Source organism: Bactrocera oleae, chromosome 3 (genome assembly GCF_042242935.1).
Source record: "Bactrocera oleae isolate idBacOlea1 chromosome 3, idBacOlea1, whole genome shotgun sequence".
Lineage (NCBI taxonomy): Eukaryota > Metazoa > Arthropoda > Insecta > Diptera > Tephritidae > Bactrocera > Bactrocera oleae.
In genome coordinates this window covers 34,306,807-34,330,202 of record NC_091537.1, presented here as the reverse complement: position 1 = coordinate 34,330,202, position 23,396 = coordinate 34,306,807, and the positions used below count along the sequence as shown (strand labels likewise).

General features: G+C 37.8%; 1 protein-coding gene across 5 annotated transcripts; it reads right to left on the bottom strand.

Moving 5' to 3' along the window:
* Positions 1–1,838: 1,838 nt before the first annotated feature.
* Positions 1,839–22,941, bottom strand: LOC106623033 (small integral membrane protein 20). Of its 5 annotated transcripts, none has more exons than XR_011395132.1 (6): positions 13,835–22,611; positions 13,356–13,584; positions 7,753–7,895; positions 6,758–7,022; positions 5,447–6,574; positions 1,839–5,362 (listed from the first exon to the last, which is right to left on the bottom strand). XR_011395132.1 is itself a non-coding variant. In XM_070106452.1 (6 exons), exon 1 carries the CDS (start codon positions 22,816–22,818, stop codon positions 22,609–22,611), a length of 210 nt encoding a protein of 69 aa, XP_069962553.1. In that variant the 5' UTR covers positions 22,819–22,941; the 3' UTR covers positions 1,839–5,362; positions 5,447–6,574; positions 6,758–7,022; positions 7,753–7,895; positions 8,146–11,587; positions 22,597–22,608. The 5 variants fall into 5 exon arrangements, 3 of the variants coding, with proteins under 3 accessions (XP_069962553.1, XP_069962551.1, XP_069962552.1); XM_070106452.1 differs by lacking the exon at positions 13,356–13,584 and adding an exon at positions 8,146–11,587 and having other exon boundaries at positions 22,597–22,941; XM_070106450.1 differs by lacking the exon at positions 7,753–7,895 and having other exon boundaries at positions 22,597–22,941.
* Positions 22,942–23,396: the final 455 nt, after the last annotated feature.

Here is a 23,396-nt window from a genome sequence, read left to right as displayed (position 1 = left end):
GCCATCAGTGAAGAGTTCTAACGACTAAATCAATATCTATCAGCGCATTGTGAGAGTGCGTTACAATGCATTCAACAAATTGCGGACAGAGACAAAATTCTTGTGCCCATTAATATGTCGGGACCGTTCATATCGAAGAACTACCCAAATCGACTTCTCAATGAGATCTTCTTCAGGACGGCTCGCAATGAATTGAGCTACCAGATGGTGAGCGAATCTGTCATGCAAATCTTTGTTCCGCTAACAATGCTTAACATCTTGGATCAAATTAATTTGTTGTCATTTCGGTTATACTGTGGCATTGGGAAGATTGCTCTAGCGCAAATTGCAGCATTACAAATGAGCGCATCTATCTAGGTACGGGTTTGTATATTCGAAATGCACTGAGCCATGTTGAAATTTCAAAATTTAGACAATTCTATCCTGACTCCATATACCGTATAATTCGTTGCATACACGGCGATTGTATACACAGCAACTATGATGTTCTGGTATTGTTGGCCGTGCCTAATAATATCAATTATAGCATAAGTCCGCAGGTGTTCATTGCCAAGAGGAAATTTATTACATCCATATTCGATATAGACAAACTAGACATTATGGTATTTTGTTAAACAAAATTTGTTTTATTAAATGAGATTTGTTTTTATATATGACGAAGATTGATAATTTTTTCAAACACTTTGACTGAATTAGCCGAACACTTGTCAGAGCGAAAGCGATAAAAATGCAACTTTTTATTGACTGCATCTACGTGGAATTCTACTATATTAGGTGTTTTGGTAACTTTCTAAATTGGAAATTTTGCCGCCAGTACCTCGGTATCACATTCTATGGACCATAAGTGTTGTTGGAATGGAGGAAAATTTTACTTTATTTGAGAAGTAGAGAAAGTCTTTCATATATTTGAAATGTTTGTTTGGAAATTTTCGGTCAAATTCCAGTCAGTTCATCGTTTTCTGCATGTTCACAAATTTTGTCATTTTCTTCAAGTACTGATTTTTCGTTTTCATACGTTTCAAAATATATCGAAACATTTCGTCGTGTTTCCACAGCGAGTCACACTATCGTCAACTTTGAATTTATAAATAACATGCTTGTGGAACTTCAACATACCGTCAATGGGTAAATTAGCGAGAATGTGATTCGTTTTTATTTGTTTCTCTCTTTTTTTCAACATTTTTGGCAGAGACAAATAGAATTCCTGAACAAAACCTCTCCTATTTAAGTTATCTTCCTTCTTCCAATTTTTTTTAAAAGTTTCAACACATTAATAGCCTTGATGGGTTCGAAGAAGGAAATGTTGTTGTGCAGCCGTCTCTTATGAAAGTATTCGGCTTGATTATTTAACACATTCCTCAAAGGAGTGCAGACTTTATCCTTTTTCGCGTGCACTTAATGTTCGCAATAAAAACTGTGGTAACTTTGCAAAGCATTCGTATAGGACCATAGCCTATTTATATACAAATTTACATATATAGAGTTGTTACATTATATTATATAAACATACTAGCTGACCCGGCCACGCGTTGCTGTGGCTAAAGTTTTTGTTATATTACATTATAGTAAACAATCTAAGAGGAACAATAAGAGAACACCAGTCACGGAGTCCCCTCTGCTTTTTCACACAGATGGTGTTTGTAAAAAAATATGGTGATCTCTTTATTTGACTTTCTACTACTATAACCCTTTAGTACAATGAAATTATTTACGAACAACGACGAAAATGTTGGTGTTGGTATAAAAATTCACAGGATTGAGATTTGAAGGGGAAGTACGTTGAACACAATTAATTAAAATGTTCTTACACTTGATATTAAGCAGAAATCCATACAAAGTAAAAATTTATCACATTTATTATTTCCATTTATTTTTATAACAAATAAGTATATTACAGTATAATACAGTAAATAACATGTGACGCTTAAACTCATGAATGAGGTAGGCAAGGCAGACAGTCTTAAACTTTTAAACATTAATATCTATTTTTTTGAATTATAAATACTTTCATTTTCAATTTAATTTAACACCAATCGATGCACAATGTTTTTGGTTAACCTGTCTTTAGCTAACACAAATAGATTCGACGGTTTCCCAGCGCGTGAACACGCAACATATAGTTGCCCATGAGAAAAACATGGATTTTCCAAATCTAAACCACAAATGGACATTTTTTGACCTTGAGATTTATTTATAGACATGGCGAAAGCTAAACGAATTGGAAACTGTAGCCTTTTGAAGGGTATGGTAGAATCTAATGGTATCATCGGAATACGTGGCAGCAGGACTACTTTTCCTTTAAACTTCCCAGCCAAAATGGTTGCTTCAAGAATGTTTATGGTGATCTTTTTGATGACCAAACGCGTACCTTTACATAATTGAGGTGGATTCAAATTACGGAGGAGAATAATAGGGGGACCAATCGAAGATTATGTGGTGGCATTCCAGGGATATCTAATGAATTTAAAAATTCAATCGGAAAATTTACACTTTCATTTTCATCAAAAACAGTATCGATTGATTTAAAAGACATCAGATCGCCTGGTAACAACTGTTGTATCTGGAAGTTAATTTCGTCAACATCAACGTTTTTGGCTGCCAAAATCGCCCGTTGACTAAGCCATTCATGATTCAAATAATTATTCTGTATATCCGGGAAAATACTCTGAATCAATTCATTTTTATCCTGAACAACAGTGCAAAAATTGTCTGGTAGTTTAATGCATTGCGTATTTGGTTGCAGTTCTATTTTACCGTTCCCAATATCTAGTAGTTGTTCGGAAAATATTTGTGCTGATGGATCATTTTGCAATTGTACTCGCATATTTATGGTCAATCGAAGTGTTTCAACACTTCGCCATAAGAATGATTGTTTCAAACATGCATTAGCCTCATCCGCGGAAGTAGAGCGAGGTATAACCGGTAAGGTCTGCCGGAAGTCACCAGACAAAAGTAAGATAGCACCACCGAAAAGTTTATTATTACTGTTTAAATCTTGCATAGTTCTGTTTAATGCTTCAAGTGAATATTTGCGTGCCATTGTGCACTCATCCCAAATTATTATAGAACTCTTCCGCAACACTGCAGCTATTCCACTATTCTTTTTGATGTTACACATTGCATCTGGTTTATTATGAACGTCCAATGGCAGCTGGAATGTTGAATGTGCTGTTCGCCCACCATCCAGTAAAGTAGCCGCAATGCCTGACGATGCTACTGCTAATGCGATTTTTTGTTGCGACCGTATTTTGGCAAGAATCAACGATATTAAAAATGTCTTACCGGTTCCACCGGATGCATTCAAGAAAAAAAACCGCCTTGTTCAGCAGCAACAGCCAGCATAATCCGATCATAAATAATTTTTTGTTCTGCTGTCAGTAATGGTTCACTGTTCATGATAATTGTTGCTAAACTTCCATGGTCATATTGCTTTTCTCGTTGTAAATCGGTATTGACTAAGTCGGTGGCTGGACGATTAGGTGATGGCATACCATAATGATTAAGTGGTAAATTTGAAATAAGAACACATAAATCCTCGATCAAGACCAATGCTTCATTGTACATCTCTGGTGTATAATCTATGTTTTGGCATTGATTTGTTTCTCTAATTCGGTGCAAGATGTCTTCTGTCATACAATTTTTATATTTTTTCCCACAAAGTTTGTGCTTGCGAGGGATAACATGTCGTCAAAATAATTGCAAACAACTGACGAATGTTATTCGGTGTTGATGTCAACGCAGCATCAGCAAGCGTTAAGTCCCAATGGTTATCGTCCTCTAGCAATTGCAGTTCACGACATGCATCCTGGTATGTATTGAATACTCGACCATTAACTGTTCGTAAAAATTTAAAAGACGTTGGTCCGGGAACATTCACCAATAACAAACGTAAATAGAAGCACTCACGTTGCTTTGGATGTACCGTGTAAAGTCTCCCCAATGTCTTAGCTTTGAATATGCCTGTAATGAAAGTATGTGGTTTTCCTTGTTTCCGTGGCTCCCATTTTTTACTGGATTTGTTCCATGTGAAATAACGTGGAACATCACCATACACCAATGTCTTCGCGAATTGACCAAAAACATCAGGTTTTTGACACAATGTAAAAAATTCAGTTAGAGTCGTTTTCGGAGCTTCGAACGCTCTTTGGAGAACATTTTCTTCAGTGAAGTATACACGTTGACCGTTTTTAAGATGTATTGCCAGATGTTGGACAGCAGGATCTCTTTCGTGGATGGGAAAGCTGAGAATATGCCAAATAGCTTCATTGCTGCTAATGTATCTGCCCATTTGGTATCGTGATATTTCAATTCTATTTATGTTTTGTACTGCAAATATGTACTGCCTTTGTTTACATATTTACAAATATACTTAATTGAGTTAACCGAACTGCAAAGCTCAACATTGATATGAGCTTTGTAAGTTTTTGAAAGTAGTGGTGAGTATGGTACCACCCACTGATTATCAAACTCAACTTGATTTGGAAAGTTCGGCAGTCGCATTGTAAATGTGTGGCCACCATTCTCAGTACTTCTGCGGCGATACATTGGATAATCATCAATATCCGTGATCGTGTCATTCGTATGCGGCTTTGGGAAGTTTTCTTTACATTTTCCATTTTCCATGCACGGTGACGTCATGTTGAAAGCACCGCATGGCCCATGGATCATGTGTTTGGTCACAATATCAAATAATTCTTGATCAATTAATGGGTCTGGAATTTCGGCTAAAATTATTTGATCGATTTTTTCAGGACGGATTCTATCTTTAAGCCAAACCAAAATGTGGGCATGGGGCAAACCTCGCTTTTGCCACTCTATCGTATACAGCCAACAACGTGTGTGCCAAAAATTGAATATTTAACAATAAAATCAATTAAGGATTTCAATTTTTGTTTAAACACACGTGCAGTTAAATCATGACGATGAATGGCTTGTTGTCCTGGCAATACTAAAGTTTGTATCTCTTCCCAATTCGGATTACATGTGAATGTAATAAATAAATCCGGTCGGCCGTAATGACGTACGTAAGTCATCGCATCTTGTATGCATTCCTGCATGTTCCGTGGACTGCCGATGTAGCTTGAAGGTAAAATGAAAGCATTACCGATGTCATTGGGATTTAAATTTTCATCGATGTTTCCAGCAACAGCATCTCGTAAATGAATATATTCTTCCGATCCTAGTTTTGCCTGGTTGAATCGAAGGAATCGCAAGCGTTCGCTTTCGACCTTAGCATACATATCAACAATGTATTGATGGCACAGCTGACGATATCGAAGGATATAATTGTCTTGATGTTGTCTAACCATTATTCGGTGTGCGTAGTAGTTCATTGAGCTAACTTTTTTATTTCTGTAATCACCTAAAAAAATAAAAAATAAAATGCAATACGAAATTAAAATCTATACATAAAGTAAGAAAGTAAATAGATAATTGTCAAATTTACCGGTATTTGGATCATACTGTTTGATATTAAGGTGATTTGCATCTTGTCCTTGCCAAAATATCAATGGATATTGTAGTGTGTCATATGAACGGTGTAGATCCGAAATCGTACTGACAGTGTTGTCTCGCCGTGTAATTTTTATAGATCTTTTGTCAACTGGATCAGCAACCATGATAACAGCTACCTCATCAACAGTTGGAGCGTTGAATCTACCAGCATGTTCACCTAATGGTACTTTGTCGGCTTTTATGACGATTTGATAATTGTCATTTTGCAGTCGTGGCGAAACTCTTTTGATCAATTGAATCATGTTGATTGTGATCTTTTAAAAAATTTTCCAATAATATCACAATTGCTCTTTCCTCTGCTTGTTCAATAAAATTATACAGGCACCGAGTCGTCACTCGCTCTTCACAATCGCCCATAAAATAAATTTGAAGAAATTTTGGATTGTTATCAGGCATTGGCATCAGTGATCCAATTTTATGGTACACCTGGCCTTGAATTTTGAATGTAGTTTCAAAATTACGTCCATCGGATGCACGATCGCAAATTTTAATTGCCCCAAATGACGTCATTTGGAAGCAAGAATTAAATTTGCGTATCTTACGCAAAAATAATTTGGAATCATCTGAATTGCCAGTAAGAAGGGATAATAAAGGCTCCGGCGGAGCGGGTAGAGGTGACAGCACAACTTTTCCTGATGCGCAGCACATGCCGGCTTCATTCCGAAATTTCAATGCCCGACAATATTGACATACTTTATCCATTCCACCGATAGCAATTTTTGAATGCGCTGAGTAGTTAATATCTGGTGCATATTCAAAGGCAAGCCGAACGAATGATGCACGTGTTAATGAGCGGCTGATCCGTTGCCTTTGTCGATCTAGTACTCGTACTGTAGCTATGTTTCGTTTTCGTGCCGCTCTTGTTCTCGTAATATTCTGTTGCAGACGTTCGTCACGCTGTTCTTGAGATTCTTGTGCACGACTTTCTGCAGTCCTGATTTTTTGAGCTGCATTTCTTGTTTCGATTTGTTCTGGTAATTGCTAAGCTCTTTCAACACGTTTGCGTCGTGACCCTTTGTTGCTCGCGTTGTTGAGGTTAGATTTTTTCGGTGGCATTTGACTGAAAATAATAATTTAATCGTTTAAATATTAGAAAGAGGAACTGAAAAACATGTTATCATAGCACATTGAAATAATAAGTGCAAAATAATTTTCAATGGAGGTTAAAAAGTGTGGGGAGCTTTGTGCCGTTTTCTCATTGATATATTAATTAACTTTTATAAAACTATGTGATATTACTTACATGTATAAATTGAAATTATTGTTCCTGTTCTCCTACTGTGGCTATGTCTCGTTCTCCTGCTGCTCTTGTTCTCATGATATTCTCTTGAAGACGTTCGTTACACTGTTCTTGAGATTCTTGTGCATGACCTTTTGCTGTCCTGATTCTTTGAGCTGGATTTCTTAATTCAATTTGTTCTGCCAACTGATGGGCTCTTTTAATACGTTTGCGTCGTGCCTCTCTGGTGCTCGTGGTGTTGAGGTTAGATTTTTTCGGTGGCATTTGACTGAAAATAATAAATTAATCGTTTAAATATGAGAAAAAAAAATTGAAAATCATTCTAATTAACTTTTATAATTATGTGATAATACTGACATGTACATATTTAAACTATAGAGTTTAAATAACAATTTCAATAAGAATTGAAATACTAATTTAATCGTTTAAATATAAGAAAAAAAATCTGAAAAACTTGTTATCATAGCACATTGAAATAATAAGTGCTAAATAATTTTTAATAGAGGTTAAATAAAAACAATAAAAAAAAATATTTGTACAACTATTGAAAAAGTGTAGGAAATTGTGTAATCACTACAAAATAAATTTAATTAATTTTATAGCGTCACAACACGTTGTAATTATGCTGTTAAAATGTAGCTTATATGACACGTTCGTAGATTTACCATAGCAGCGCCATCTATTGATTACTTACTCAATCCAGTCGAAAGGTATCAACATCTGTTAGAATCATTTGGAGTTAACAGATAATTGTGACTGTCAATTAATAACAGACAAATAATTAGCAATAAATTAAAATTGCGACTATAATTTGAGATTTAAACTATCCTATCTCTCAAATTGGATCGAACTGCACATGGTGTGCGAATTTTATTATAATCGGTTAAGTGGTTTAGGAGTCCATTGAGGACAAACATTGTGACACGAGATTTATATATATTAAGATATGTCACTATCATCGTTAAAATAGAAATTTACTCTATTCATGAAGGGCGTACCCATATATTCTCGGTAAATTTTGTGCCGTTCCAGAATTTTTCTATACTCCCAGGTTTCTCGTATAATGATGCCGCATGGTTAAAATTGGTAAACATATTCCAAATGGTAGACTCTCAAAATACTCCCAACGATGCATAATAAACTGGAAAATAAACGATCCGTCAGAAAGACATCAATGTATAAGTTATGCGCTATAATTGCGTAAGTAAACCAGAAATTTACATTAGCGCTATCGTCTACAAAAACAGTTTTTACAAAATGTGTCAAAGGAAGTATCAAATATTTTAATTGATCCCTTCGTATGTGTAACTCGTGACACAGATAACAGTATATCACATATAATTTGCTACTGAATTTACTGTTTTCACAATAATCATTAAAGTTGTACATACTTGTATTTCTAGTATTTGTTGTGTCTTTTAATTCTCGCTTATCCAAGGCTTTTTGATGCCCGTATGTCACACATACGATTATAATAAACGGAAGGGGATTGTATATGTACTCGATATTGAGAATTTTTAAAACAGGATAAAAATATAAAAAGCAAGTAGACAACACACGATCTGTGCTCTGGTCGTCAACACTTAATTTGTGCATCATAATGGTGAAGGCAATTACACAATTCAAAAATAGAGCAACGGTAGCAACCAGTACTCGGTTTCGCCTTTGTATTACTGGCTAGATGAGTTACGCTCCCCTCTCCAGACACGCCACTGATCGCCAACACTCCACATCAACACGATCCACAAGAAGACTCCACCCACTAACACACATAAACACACGCCACCCCTGCAGACATCACACCACTCAGACTACCTACACATACACATCCCATCACACCACAAATCTACAGAACCCAACACTCAAAAGGGACTAACACAGGACCCGAGGCCTTGTTTTCGTTAGCAAATCGAGCCATCGAGGCGTCACAATTTTCCGCCCGTATTTTTATAAGCCTTCGTACCGGCCGTATCCGTTTTTTTCATATATTGGGGATTGAAAGTGCAAACAAGTGCAAAAGGGTGAGTGCGTAATCGAAACAAATATTCAATGACAATAAATTCGATATGCTCCTTTTTTGACGTTCATTTACATCTTATCACTACTGACGACGATGATCGCTATTGTTGTTGTTGTAGCGGTAGAATTCTGCCGAGTTGACAGTCCTTGGCCGGAATAAACCCGGGTCGTTCCGGTTACGTAAACCCGACTGTCGTGGGAACGGCGATGATCGCCATTGCATTAGCCATTAATGCACTGCAACATTTCCGGTGAATATTACTTAGTAACGTTTATGAGAGCGCGGTGACAGCCGTAATGGGATGAGTTCGGGGTGGACCTCATGTTTATCAAAGTTTTCACTTCGCACGGCAGCACTCCATTAATGTCAAGATGTATTGTTTTATAGTATTCTATTTTTTGTGGATCCACACAAATTACTCCAATGGAAACACCATACTTGGAACCCTATTGGGGAAACTTCTCGTCGACAATTGCATAGCTAGAGGTACAGGTTGAGCAAATCGGTTGCTGATTTTCCTGGAAAGGTTTCGTTGTACTAGACGCCTTATTGGTGCTGCAATCGCATGCACTTGTTTCCATGTTCAAGTGACCGCCGCTGTCGAAAAAATTACAAGAATCATAGAAAAGTTGAAAGCGGTTGCCTAGATCAGGACGCTTTTCAAAAGTGACGAATTTATTAGAGGACTCTACAGTGTTGCAGGTATATCTGTACTGGTTGTTGTCTTCAGGTATTGGAAGTTTCTCGTCAATATCATCTATAACTAATGTAAAGGGCACATATTTTGAGTAGATGAGTTTCTTTAAGTTATCACGGAATTCATACAACAGTGCGCATCCCACGATATCATTTTCATATGGACCCCTCAACAGTTGTGGATACTTTGGCAAAGATTCATATTGACCTAGCGGTTTAATAGCTGCCGATATACATATTTAGATTGCAGCGAGCTAAACTTGTTGGTAAGCACCCTCCGCCCTGACGCAAATAAATGTTATTCACGATAATATTGTTACTGTTAATGAACTTGTAACTAAATTGAATGCTGCTGGTCGCATTGCATATTTGCGTACAGTCCTTTCGAAATTTCCTTTCTCTTGATAAATAGTAGCGTAGGTAGTTTGTTTTGAAGCGCTGCCGAAGGCCGCCAACGCAAAACCGAGATAAACGCGAAAGATCTGAAGACACCTGGGTGTTGGACCGGCCAGGGTTACTTTTTCGAAGCCCGGCCGAAGGCTGTTAATGCAGCAAGCAATTCTACGCGAAAAATTAATTATGTGTGATTATTTATTTCCTGCCAATGGTGTATTATCTGTTTCCTCTAGTCCTTTTGGTTCCTTTGTAAAATATGTAGATAAGGTAACATTGACTATTTGTAATAATGCAACCCTTTTGTTTTGTGTGAATAAATTAAAATTAATTTTGCATGATCTGATATAAAATAAATGTGTAGAAACGAATTAGTGAAGTGTTAGTCGTTAGTTAGTTAAGAATAGAAGTGTAAAATTCATTATAAATCAAAGAAACACGCATTTTAAATGAATTTTTTAACTTTAAATGCAAATATTTCCCCCTTTAAATTTGGCCGTAGACTTGGCGAAATTATTTAATTTTGAAGATTCACCAATCGTGTAGGCTTTTAAAAATCTATCCTTGAAGAATCATTTTCTTAATTTTGTTGACTTTGCAAAACGAAAAAATCTGTTAATTAAAAATAACACACCTTTTCAGTTGTTTCTGTCGTTGGCCGTGCATAAAAATAGAACACAAAATCAGGAGAAACTCCAAGACGAGCGGAAATTACTATTTGACCAATATAATGCATTGAGTAAGCAATTGAGTGAGCCTTTCATTGATATGGACTTTGGAGATATAATCGATGCGCGCGACATCTATCCTCACTGCGGCAGTGATGTTCGGAACTCCGATTCGAAAATTACTACCAATAATGTCAGTACATATGTTCAGGACTTGAACGATTTCAATCGTGACGATGATGATGATGACGATTACAATAATAAAAATAAAGAAGTATGCGACATCAGGAAATGTAATAATGAGAAAATGTAGTGTCGTTTGCCAAGCGATTGTGCATGCAGAGCCACTTCATTTGGAAGAAATACATATAGAAGAGAATATCTATGAGGACGATGCTTCTGGAATTTCTTCATTGAATTCCACGGACAGTGGGGATGAGAGCCACCCAATATATGAGTTGGAACGCAAAAAACATGAGCAACAAGAGGACGATAAGGATCCTTTAGAGGCTTTGTTTGATGATTTATCACACGATCATGGACCCGATGGAAATGGAATTCATTTGAATGGAATCCTGAAACCGCACAAAAGTGGACAAGCTAAATTAGATTTAGAGTGTTTCAAACCAACACGGGTGGTGTCCATACTCCTACGCCATTATCCAATGCACTGGAAGTGAGTCGGGCAGCAGATTACGAAAATAACGTCAACGATGAAGCACAATCTCCCATATTGGGCAGACCAAGCGATAATCTTTCAGCTACTTCTATATATCGATAACTAATACTAACCATTCAAATGTACAAAGCATTGTTGATTTTGTCAATTGCAAATAAATGTCTATGACCTCTAAGTACTGTCTTTATGTATATAAATATTTTTTAGAACACTTGCTTGATCAGTAATATAAGATAGAATTTAAAATGCAACACACTCAAACAAGAAACCAAAGCACTTTGCCCAACTGCAAGCTGGTGACCGCGGTATAGGAACAATAGTTACGACGACACCGTCCGCGAATGCTACTAACGGCAGCGGTGAAGAAGGAAATAGCTCTGTAATGGAATTAATAAATAGATCAGTCAACGCCATCACTTTTGAAACTCTAATAAACAGCATATTCACGTATCGCGGATCCAATGAGTGCGGCACCACACAACTACCCATGAACGTACACCAAGACGAGACGACGACCTCGTGTACGGTCTGAATTGTTTGCGACATACAAATGCCACAAACCGAACCTTCACTGCCATGAGCACCCAACCAACAGTCGATATGCAACCAATATCACTGAAACAGGCCACCTGTGAGCGTGGTGTTTCTGTGGTATTTCCTAACGGATGTCACATACGCACAGGCCAAGGAGATCTTCACGAATATACGAATCGAATAATCTAGCAAAATTCATAATGGCCATTTCGGAGCCCATAAATTCGCATGCCAACAGTGAAGAGTTCTAACGACTAAATCAATATCTATCAGCGCATTGTGAGAGTGCGTTACAATGCATTCAACAAATTGCGGACAGAGACAAAATTCTTGTGTCAATCAATATGTCGGGACCGTTCATATCGAAGAACTACCCAAATCGACTTCTCAATGAGATCTTCTTCAGGACGGCTCGCAATGAATTGAGCTACCAGATGGTGAGCGAATCTGTCATGCAAATCTTTGTTCCGCTAACAATGCTTAACATCTTGGATCAAATTAATTTGTTGTCATTTCGGTTATACTGTGGCATTGGGAAGATTGCTCTAGCGCCAAATTGCAGCATTACAAATGAGCGCATCTATCTAGGTACGGATTTGTCTAATCGAAATGCACTGATCCATGTTGAAATTTCAAAATTTAGACAATTCTATCCTGACTCCATATACCGTATAATTCGTTGCATACACGGCGATTGTATACACAGCAACTATGATGTTCTGGTATTGTTGGCCGTGCCTAATAATATCAATTATAGCATAAGTCCGCAGGTGTTCATTGCCAAGAGGAAATTTATTACATCCATATTCGATATAGACAAACTAGACATTATGGTATTTTGTTAAACAAAATGATAATTTTTTCAAACACTTTGACTGAATTAGCCGAACACTTGTCAGAGCGAAAGCGATAAGTACCTCGGTATCACATTCTATGGACCATAAGTGTTGTTGGAATGGAGGAAAATTTTACTTTATTTGAGAAGTAGAGAAAGTCTTTCATATATTTGAAATGTTTGTTTGGAAATTTTCGGTCAAATTCCAGTCAGTTCATCGTTTTCTGCATGTTCACAAATTTTGTCATTTTCTTCAAGTACTGATTTTTCGTTTTCATACGTTTCAAAATATATCGAAACATTTCGTCGTGTTTCCACAGCAAGTCACACTATCGTCAACTTTGAATTTATAAATAACATCCTTGTGGAACTTCAACATACCGTCAATGGGTAAATTAGCGAGAATGTGATTCGTTTTTATTTGTTTCTCTCTTTTTTTCCACATTTTTGGCAGAGACGAATGGAATTCCTGAACAAAACCTCTCCTATTTAAGTTATCTTCCTTCTTCCAAATTTTTTTAAAAGTTTCAACACATTAATAGCCTTGATGGGTTCGAAGAAGAAAATGTTGTTGTGCAGCCGTCTCTTGTGAAAGTATTCGGCTTGATTATTTAACACATTCCTCAAAGGAGTGCAGACTTTATCCTTTTTCGCGTGCACTTGATGTTCGCAATAAAAACTATGGTAACTTTGCAAAGCACTCGTATAGGACCATAGCCTATTTATATACAAATTTACATATATAGAGTTGTTACATTATATAAACATATATGTACCTAATGCGTATCGTCGTTCACGTCGTCGTTGAAGTTGTCACTATCATCGTTAAAATAGAAATTTACTCTATTCATGTAGGGCGTACCCATATATTCTCGGTAAATTTTGCGCCGTTCCAGAATTTTTCTATACTCCCAGGTTTCTCGTATAATGATGTCGCATGGTTAAAATTGGTAAACATATTCCAAATGGTAGACTCTCAAAATACTCCCAACGATGCATAATAAACTGGAAAATAAACGATCCGTCAGAAAGACATCAATGTATAAGTTATGCGCTATAATTGCGTAAGTAAACCAGAAATTTACATTAGCGCTATCGTCTACAAAAACAGTTTTTACAAAATGTGTCAAAGGAAGTATCAAATATTTTAATTGATCCCTTCGTATGTGTAACTCGTGACACAGATAACAGTATATCACATATAATTTGCTACTGAATTTACTGTTTTCACAATAATCATTAAAGATGTACATACTTGTATTTCTAGTATTTGTTGTGTCTTTTAATTCTCGCTTATCCAAGGCTTTTTGATGCCCGTATGTCACACATACGATTATAATAAACGGAAGGGGATTGTATATGTACTCGATGTTGAGAATTTTTAAAACAGGATAAAAATATAAAAAGCAAGTAGACAACACACGATCTGTACTCTGGTCGTCAACACTTAATTTGTGCATCATAATGGTGAAGGCAATTACACAATTCAAAAATAGAGCAACGGTAGCAACCAGTACTCGGTTTCGCCTTTGTATAACTGTATGAAATAAAAGATGACTGGCTAGATGAGTTACGCTCCCCTCTCCAGACACGCCACTGATCGCCAACACTCCACATCAACACGATCCACAAGAAGACTCCACCCACTAACACACACAAACACACACCACCACGCAGACATCACACCACTCAGACTACCTACACATACACATCCCATCACACCACAAATCTACAGAACCCAACACTCAAAAGGGACTAACACAGGACCCGAGGCCTTGTTTTCGTTAGCAAGTCGAGCCATCGAGACGTCACAATTTTCCGCCCGTAGTTTTAGAAGCCTTAGTACCGGCTGTATCCGTTTTGTTTTATATATTGGGGATTGAAAGTGCAAACAAGTGCAAAAGGGTGAGTGCGTAATCGAAACAAATATTCAATGACAATAAATTCGATATGCTTCTTTTTTGATTGTTGTAGCATTGTTGTTGTTGTAGCGGTAGAATTCTGCCGAGTTGACAGTCCTTGGCCGGAATAAAACCGGGTCGTTCCGGTTACGTAGACCCGATTGCCGTGGGAACGGCGATGATCGCCATTGCATTAGCCATTAATGCACTGCAACATTTCCGGTGAATATTAGTTAGTAACGTTTATGAGAGCGCGGTGACAGCCGTAATGGGATGAGTTCGGGGTGGACCTCATGTTTATCAAAGTTTTCACTTCGCACGGCAGCACTCCATTAATGTCAAGATGTATTGTTTTTAAGTATTCTATTTGTTGTGGATCCACACAAATTACTCCAATGGAAACACCATACTTGAAACCCTATTGGGGAAACTTCTCGTCGACAATTCCATAGCCTGAGGTACAGGTTGAGCAAATCGGTTGCATCTGTTGCTGATTTTCCTGAAAAGGTTTCGTTGCACTAGACGCCTTATTGGCGCTGCAATCGCATGCACTTGTTTCCATGTTCAAGTGACCACCGCTGTCGAAAAAATTACAAGAATCATAGAAAAGTTGAAAGCGGTTGCCTAGATCAGGACGCTTTTCAAAAGTGACGAATTTATTAGAGGACTCTACAGTGTTGCAGGTATATCTGTACTGGTTGTTGTCTTCAGGTATTGGAAGTTTCTCGTCAATATCATCTATAACTAATGTAGAGGGCACATATTTTGAGTAGATGAGTTTCTTTAAGTTATCACGGAATTCATACAACAGTGCGCATCCCACGATATCATTTCCAAATGGACCCCTCAACAGTTGTGGATACTTTGGCAAACATTCATATTGACCTAGCGATTTAATAGCTGCCGATATACAAGTTAACACAGTCTAATGTTCCGTAAATGTAAATTGTTTAGACTACATTGTTGCAGTCATTTCCGCAACTTAGCAAAATATAAAAGACGATACCCGATACTTCCACTTGTGGAATCGAATCATAACAAACAATTCAAAGCGTGGGAATCGCTGAGTCAACATACCCACAGGTGAATACTAATAACAAACGTAACAGCAGCGACGACAGCGGCGACGACGGTGATGGCTGTAGCTTAGGATAGAAATAAGTTAGGGTAGAATAGATAGTTTAAGAACAGACTCAATAAAGCACACAAGTGCCCAAAAATAATTGGCGCCTAACCGCGGTTTGAACCTACGACCGAATAATTGAAAGAATATTACCAACAACTGAATAACTTGAAGGAGGCTAAAAGGAATTACCAACAACTGGATCAATTTCAATGGATAGCTTAATAATAATTGCGTAAGTAGAGTGCTCAATTTTTTTTTTCTTTTCAAAGTTATTCGTGGAAAATTGATTAATAGTGACAGTGTTGCGCTCTAATAGAGAAACGTATAGAGTTTTGCTGGTGGTCTAATTTGTAGTTTCGTGTTCGCAACGATTTGATGAGCGATAGTGATCTTGAGGGTTTATTAGAAAAGATCGGTAGTTTGCAGATCGCAAGGAATAGAAATATAGGTGTAATGGACGCAAACCAAATAACCGCTTTAGTACAGGCTGCTGTAAAAGGCGTACTGCAACAGCAACAGGAGTCCTTTGAACACAAATTGACACGACTGACAGAGCAAATTGCCACTTTAACCACAGTAAAAAAGCCACATCCTTACGAGCCTGTGAAAATCATTGCAGGCATTAAATATGAAGAACCTTTAGACCTGGTGGAGTCATTGCCAAAGTTTGACGGTCAAGTCAGCACCTACGTTTCCTGGCGTCAGGCCGCCCACACGCCTTACGAGGTGTTTCGAAGCCATCAGGGCAGCTCTAGGCATTATCAAGCCGTAGGAATAATTAGAAATAAGCTAAAGGGCTCCGCTGATGCCATTTTAGCATCTTTTAATACTGTACTGAATTTCGAGGCGATCATTGCCAGATTAGATTTTACCTATTCGGACAAGCGTCCAATATATCTCATAGAACAGGAACTTTCTACGCTTCGACAGGGCAACCTGTCAGTCCTGAAATATTTCGACGAAGTGGAGAAGAAGCTAACTCTTCTCACAAATAAAACCATAATGACACATGAGGGTCCCATTGCGGAATCAATATGCACAAAGTATAGAGCAGACGCGCTTAGGGTATTCATTTCTGGTCTAAAAAGACCATTGTGTGACATTCTCTTCGCTTCTCGACCTGATGACTTGCCGGGTGCTCTGGCCCTGGCCCAGGAGGTCGAGGCAAATAGAGAACGATATGTGTTCGCTACAAACTTCGCTGCGTTAAGATCGGTGATAACAACTTAGAACAGAGATTGCGAACCCCCCAAAAAAATCCACATTTTTTCAATAGACAGCCGAAAAGGAACGGCAACGAAAATGATCAACAAGATCAACTAGTACCAATGGAAATAGATCCATCAGAATCACGGTTTCGCCATAATTCAAATTGGCGTCAGTCACAAAAAGTAAATCAACAGGTGTACCGAAACAATTCCAAACAGAGCCCTAACTCTAACCAACAACAACAATTTGGAAAGCGACAGGCAGAATCAGGTAGGAATACTGAACCTAAAATCCAGTTAATAAATAATTTAAGCCAAGGTAACCAAGACACAGCCTACAATCAAGAGGCGGAAGAAGAAATAGAAAATCTCGAGGAGGAAGAACTATTTCCGTCACTGCACGGAAATAGTCATGTGAATAAGAAGTATAGAATCAAGTTATTTGGTGTATGGGCGGATTTCTTCATATTGCCTAATATGACAACGCTCGATGGTATTATTGGACTGGATCTATTAAAACGGGTAAATGCTCAAATAGATCTGAGTAGTGGAGTAATACGACACGATTTTGGAAACGAAAAATTGTTGTTCCACGAGTGCGTGAATGTAAATTTCATTGATATGAGAAGTGAGGAAATTCCTTCTGGTGTCCGAAATGATTTCCTTAGATGATGGAGAGTAGGGAGAGGGCCTTCGCAGACCCAAATGAGTCCCTCCCCTTCAATACAAATATAGTTGCTACTATAAAAACAAAAAACGAAGAGCCGATATATTCTAGACTCTACCCATACCCTATGAGTGTGGCCGAATTCGTCAACGGGGAGGTCGCCCATTTGCTGGCTAATGGCATCATTCGCCCTTCCAGATCACCTTACAATAGTGCGATTTGGGTTGTTGACAAAAAAAGGATAGACGATGCAGGAAATAAAAAAAAAACGGTTAGTTATCGACTTTAGGAAACTAAATGAAGTCACAGTTGAGGACAAGTATCCGATGCCTAACCCAATGGTGATATTGTCAAACCTAAAGGGAGCACAATACTTTACCACACTTGATCTGAAATCTGGATTCCATCAGAATGAGTTGATAGAGAGGGACAGAGAAAAAACTGCCTTCTCTGTAAACAACGGCAAATACGAATTCTGCCGCCTACTCTTTGGACTCAAAAACGCTCCAAGCATATTTCAGAGAGCGATCGATGGGTTTTACGTAGGCTTTGCGAGGCCAATATGAAAGTCTCAGTGGAAAAATCAAAGTTTTTTAAAACTGAGGTAGATTACTTGGGCTTCGTTGTATCAAAAGGGGGCGTAAAAACAAACTCTAATAAGGTCCACAGTATAAAATGCTATGAGCAGCCAACCACTCTTCGGGGGCTCCGCTCTTTTTTAGGATTAGCGAGCTATTATAGATGCTTTATTAAAGATTTTGCTAGCATAGCAAAACCACTGACATATGCTTAAGGCGGAAAATGGCAAAGTAAGTGCCACACAGTCTAAAAAAATTAAAATTCAGTTAACATCAGAAGGTGTAGAAGCCTTCAACAAACTAAGGAAAATTTTAGCATCAGAAGACGTCACATTGACATATCCAGATTTCACAAAACCCTTTGACTTGACGACCGATGCATCTTCGAGAGGTTTGGGAGCTGTACTCTCACAAGAAAGAAAACCCACTACCATGATCTCAAGAACTCTAAGAGATAGGGAAGAACATTTGGCAACAAATGAAAGAGAGCTCCTGGCAATCGTGTGGGCCCTCAACACTTTGAGAAACTACTTGTATGGTGTAAACCAGTTGAACATTTTCACGGACCACCAGCCTTTGACATTTGCAGTCTCAGATAAAAACCCTAACGCGAAGATCAAGCGATGGAAATCCTTAGTGGAAAGCTTCAATGCAAAAATTTTTTACAAGCCAGGGAAGGAGAACCATGTTGCCGACGCATTGTCGAGACAACACATGAATATGGTGGAGGTTGGAATGGAACCAAGCTCTGACTGCGCCACCATACATAGCGAAGAGTCCCTGACGTATACCATCGAAACGGTGGATAAACCTGTTAATTGCTTTAGGAATCAGATTGTGCTTCAGGAGTGCGAAAGTCCGTCAAAACAGACCTTTATCCTGTTCGGTTCGAAGACTAGACATATTGTTTCATTCCGTGACACAGATTCGCTAATAGACACACTACAAGAAGTGATTAATGACGGTGTGGTTAATGCAATACACTGTAGCCTACCAGTTCTGGCGAAGATTCAGCACCGACTAGTGGAGCTTCATCCCAACGTGAAGTTCCGCCACACTGAAAAAATGGTTACTGATATCTTTAGTGAAGGTGACCAACATGAGATTGTTTTCGCTGAACACAACCGAGCACATAGAGCTGCTCAAGAAAATGTGAAACAGATCCTAGCCGACTATTTTTTTCCAAAGATGGATAAAAAAGCAAGAGAGGTGGTGGCGAACTGCCGAAACTGTTCAAAGTCCAAATACGACCGCCATCCAAAAAAACATGTCATTGCAGCAACGCCGATACCATCTCACATTGGACAAATATTACACATAGATATTTTTTCTACTGATCAAAAATATTTTTTAACTTGCATCGACAAGCTTTCGAAGTTTGCAATAGTGCAGAAGATCTCATCGAGAACGATCATTGACATAAAACCACCAATTTTACAGCTAATAAACATTTTTCCAAACGTGAAAACAATTTATTGTGACAATGAAAAGTCGCTCAACTCGCATACCATAAAATCAATGCTTTTGGATTATAATAATGTAACAATCGCAAATGCACCCCCGCTTCATAGTACTTCAAATGGGCAAGTGGAACGTTTCCACAGTACTTTGACTGAGATAGCTAGGTGCCTTAAACTAGAGAGAAATCTTAGCGACACCGTTGACCTAATTTTGCTGGCTACTATAGAATATAATAAATCTATTCACTCAGTAATCAACAGAAAACCAATCGATGTCCTTTACTCAAGTTCAACCAATACTGTGGAATCAATCCGAGACCGTATTGAAAAAACACAGGCCGCTGACCGCGATTATCATAATAGGAACCGTCAGGATATGTCGTATAACGCTGGCGACAGGGTCCTGGTGAAGGTAAATCGAAGGCTAGGAAATAAGCTCTCAGCACTATATGTAGAGGAAGTAGTTGAACAGGACCTAGGCACCACCGTTCTTATAAAGGGGAGGAGGGTCCATAAGGACAACATTCAGCCCCCTTGACAGACCCAGTCACTAATTGCTATCTTTCTTTAATTACAGGATAATAATATTGGCATTTCTGACGACAAACACTTTGACTGAAAAACTCACAGACTATACTGGCGCCAACTACATCCCAATTGTAGACGGGGAGGCGATAGTATGGCAACATTACGGATACTTGACACACTTCACTAATATGACGCTATACGAAACAATGAACGATGAGACTAAGGATCTAATTAATTTATTCCCTGAGTCGCATATGAGAGTGCTTCTCGACGCAGATATTAAACACATCGAAACACTGCTGCGAACCGTCGATATTTACCACCGGCAAGCACGAAGCTTGAATTTTTTGGGTACGGCACTCAAGGTCATTGCCGGCACCCCCGACTTCGACGACTATCAGAAACTTCAGATGAAACAAGACATACTTGTCGACTTGAACAACAAACAGTACAGGATAAATACCCACATTCAGCAAAAGATTTTAGAGATAACAGATAAAATAAACAAAATGATTACTTCCACTAAAAAAGAGGAAATAGATACAGGCCACCTATATGAAACAATATTAGCAAGAAATAGGATAATAACTCTAGAGCTGCAAGCTGTCGCAATATCAATAACATTAGCCAAACTAAATTTAGTTAGTCCTGTAATATTGGACAGTAGCGATATAAACAAAATAATCAACGAGCACTCGACTAACGTATCAACAATAGAAATATTAGGAATGTCTAGAATTAAGGTATTACAAAATAAGGACAATTTATACTTCATAATAAAATATCCCATACCTAAAATAGTTTGTAAAAAGCTTAGCCTATTCACCGTACCACACCAGGGGCTGGTACTTCATTTTGGAGACACAAACACCGTTGCTGAATGCGGCAGCAAAACACATGCCGTAAAATGCGAAAAATCAACCCTTGCCACCTTTTGTAAATTGCTTAAAACCATTACTTGCGGGCAACAACTCATTGCGGGGGAAACGGCAAACTGCTCAACCACAGCAAATCACGAGAGGGGTATCAATGAGATCGATGACGGAATAATTATTATCAATAATGATACGGCCGTAATAAAGGGCGAGACCGGTATTATAAGAGACGTTAAAGGGACCTATCTGCTAACCTTCGAACAGCAGGTGACGATAAATGGTACCGAGTTCCGAAATCGGAAAAATGCCACCACACGAACTCCCGGAAAATCGACTGCGCAAAAGATCAACCTGGTGGGACACTTGGGATCTCTGAGTCTTAATTATCTCCAGGAAATGAACGTTGAAAACATCAATCACATAGACGCTTTGCGACAAGAGGTCAGTTTAAAGACAGTGGTTTTCGTTGCTGCAGTGACAACCATTGCTGCCTTCCTAGTGATCTGGCTGATCCTAAGCATCCAAGGAAAACGTTCCGCAAAAAAGATGATGGATCGTGCTATACGAAAAATTACTGAGAGGATCGCGGACGACCCTCACTTAGGAGGGGAGGAGTTAACACAGTCTAATGTTCCGTAAATGTAAATTGTTTAGACTACATTGTTGCAGTCATTTCCGCAACTTAGCAAAATATAAAAGACGATACCCGATACTTCCACTTGTGGAATCGAGTCATAACAAACAATTCAAACCGTGGGAATCGCTGAGTCAACATACCCACAGGTGAATACTAATAACAAACGTAACAGCAGCGACGACAGCGGCGACGACGGTGATGGCTGCAGCTTAGGATAGAAATAAGTTAGGGTAGAATAGGTAGTTTAAGAACAGACTCAATAAAGCACACAAGTGCCCAAAAATAATTTACATATTTAGATTGCAGCGAGCTAAACTTGTTGGTAAGCACCCTCCGCCCTGACGCAAATAAATGTTATTCACGATAATATTGTTACTGTTAATGAACTTGTAACTAAATTGAGTACTGCTGGTCGCATTGCATATTTGCGTACAGTCCTTTCGAAATTTTCTTTCTCTTGATAAATAGTAGCGTAGGTAGTTTGTTTTGAAGCGCTGCCGAAGGCCGCCAACGCAAAACCGAGTTAAACGCGAAAGATCTGAAGACACCTGGGTGTTGGACCGGCCAGGGTTACTTTTTCGAAGCCCGGCCGAAGGCTGTTACTGCAAAAAGCAATTCTACGCGAAAAATTAATTATGTGTGATTATTTATTTTAAACTTGATAATCAATAATAGTTTAAAGATGACGTCGTCAGGGAAATCACTTAAAATTTTTGAAAATTTTGCACGAAACTAAAATATAATACTTATATTTTGATATTAATCTATTAATATAACGAAATATTCATATTCCCAACAATTTCATGTCAGTTGTTTGAAAAACTATATGGTCGTCTGTTCAAACTCGATCGTCACCTTGATGAGAAAATTGATATCAAGACGGCTTTTAAGTTCGAAAGGTGTTAGTGAATTGCAACATGAATGCAATTTCTTGATCGTGTAACGTTCGGGTAAATGTGGCAGCACCATCAAGAATTTATAAAATATATAAAAGGATAGATATATTTTCTAGTTATTTTATTTTACGAAAAAATTACACGTGTAAGTCCCTATTTGCGTCCAAATGGATCCGACCAAACTTTCATATTTCCAGGCTGTATTTCCTCTTGCCTAATTCCGGCCCGGTTATGTTTCTGAATCTCTCTATATTTTTCGACATTCATCATTGGTTCTATAATTATCGGGTAAAGTGCTACGCCAATTCCGCCTCCAATGCAGGATATAAATGCTGCATATCTCCACCCACGTAAAAAAACCATACTTTGATATTAACTGTTAAAAAGTAATTTTATAACCTTAAACGATGAATAACTTGGTATATTAACATTTCGTTAATCACTTAATGGCAAGGATAAAATGAACCGAAACTCTTTGATTTGACAGAGCGCTGTCAAAGTCCACATTTTTTATAATATTTGACAGTGGTGCCATTAAGGAAAGAAATAAGTTTTGAGATTTTTAAATGTATTTCTTGGGTATTTTTCGGTTTCCATTTAACAGAAAATATACATAATTAAAATTAGTTTAACAAGCTAGATATCCTATATGACTTCTAAATATAAGTACATGTATATTTTAATCACAAAAGATTTTCAAAATTAACGGTTAAAATTAAATTTAACAAAATATTTTAATATTTCAAAACACACAAGTTTTAAATAACCTAAACATGATCTTTATTTCTTTTTTATATACTCAATTAACATATATCTTTTGATAATTTATTCGGAAGTCAAAGTTTACATAACATATGCTGGGAATTCTAACCAAATTAAGTATATAAAATTCAACAAAAAATCTGATATCACAAATTACCCACTGATTTCGCAATATATTT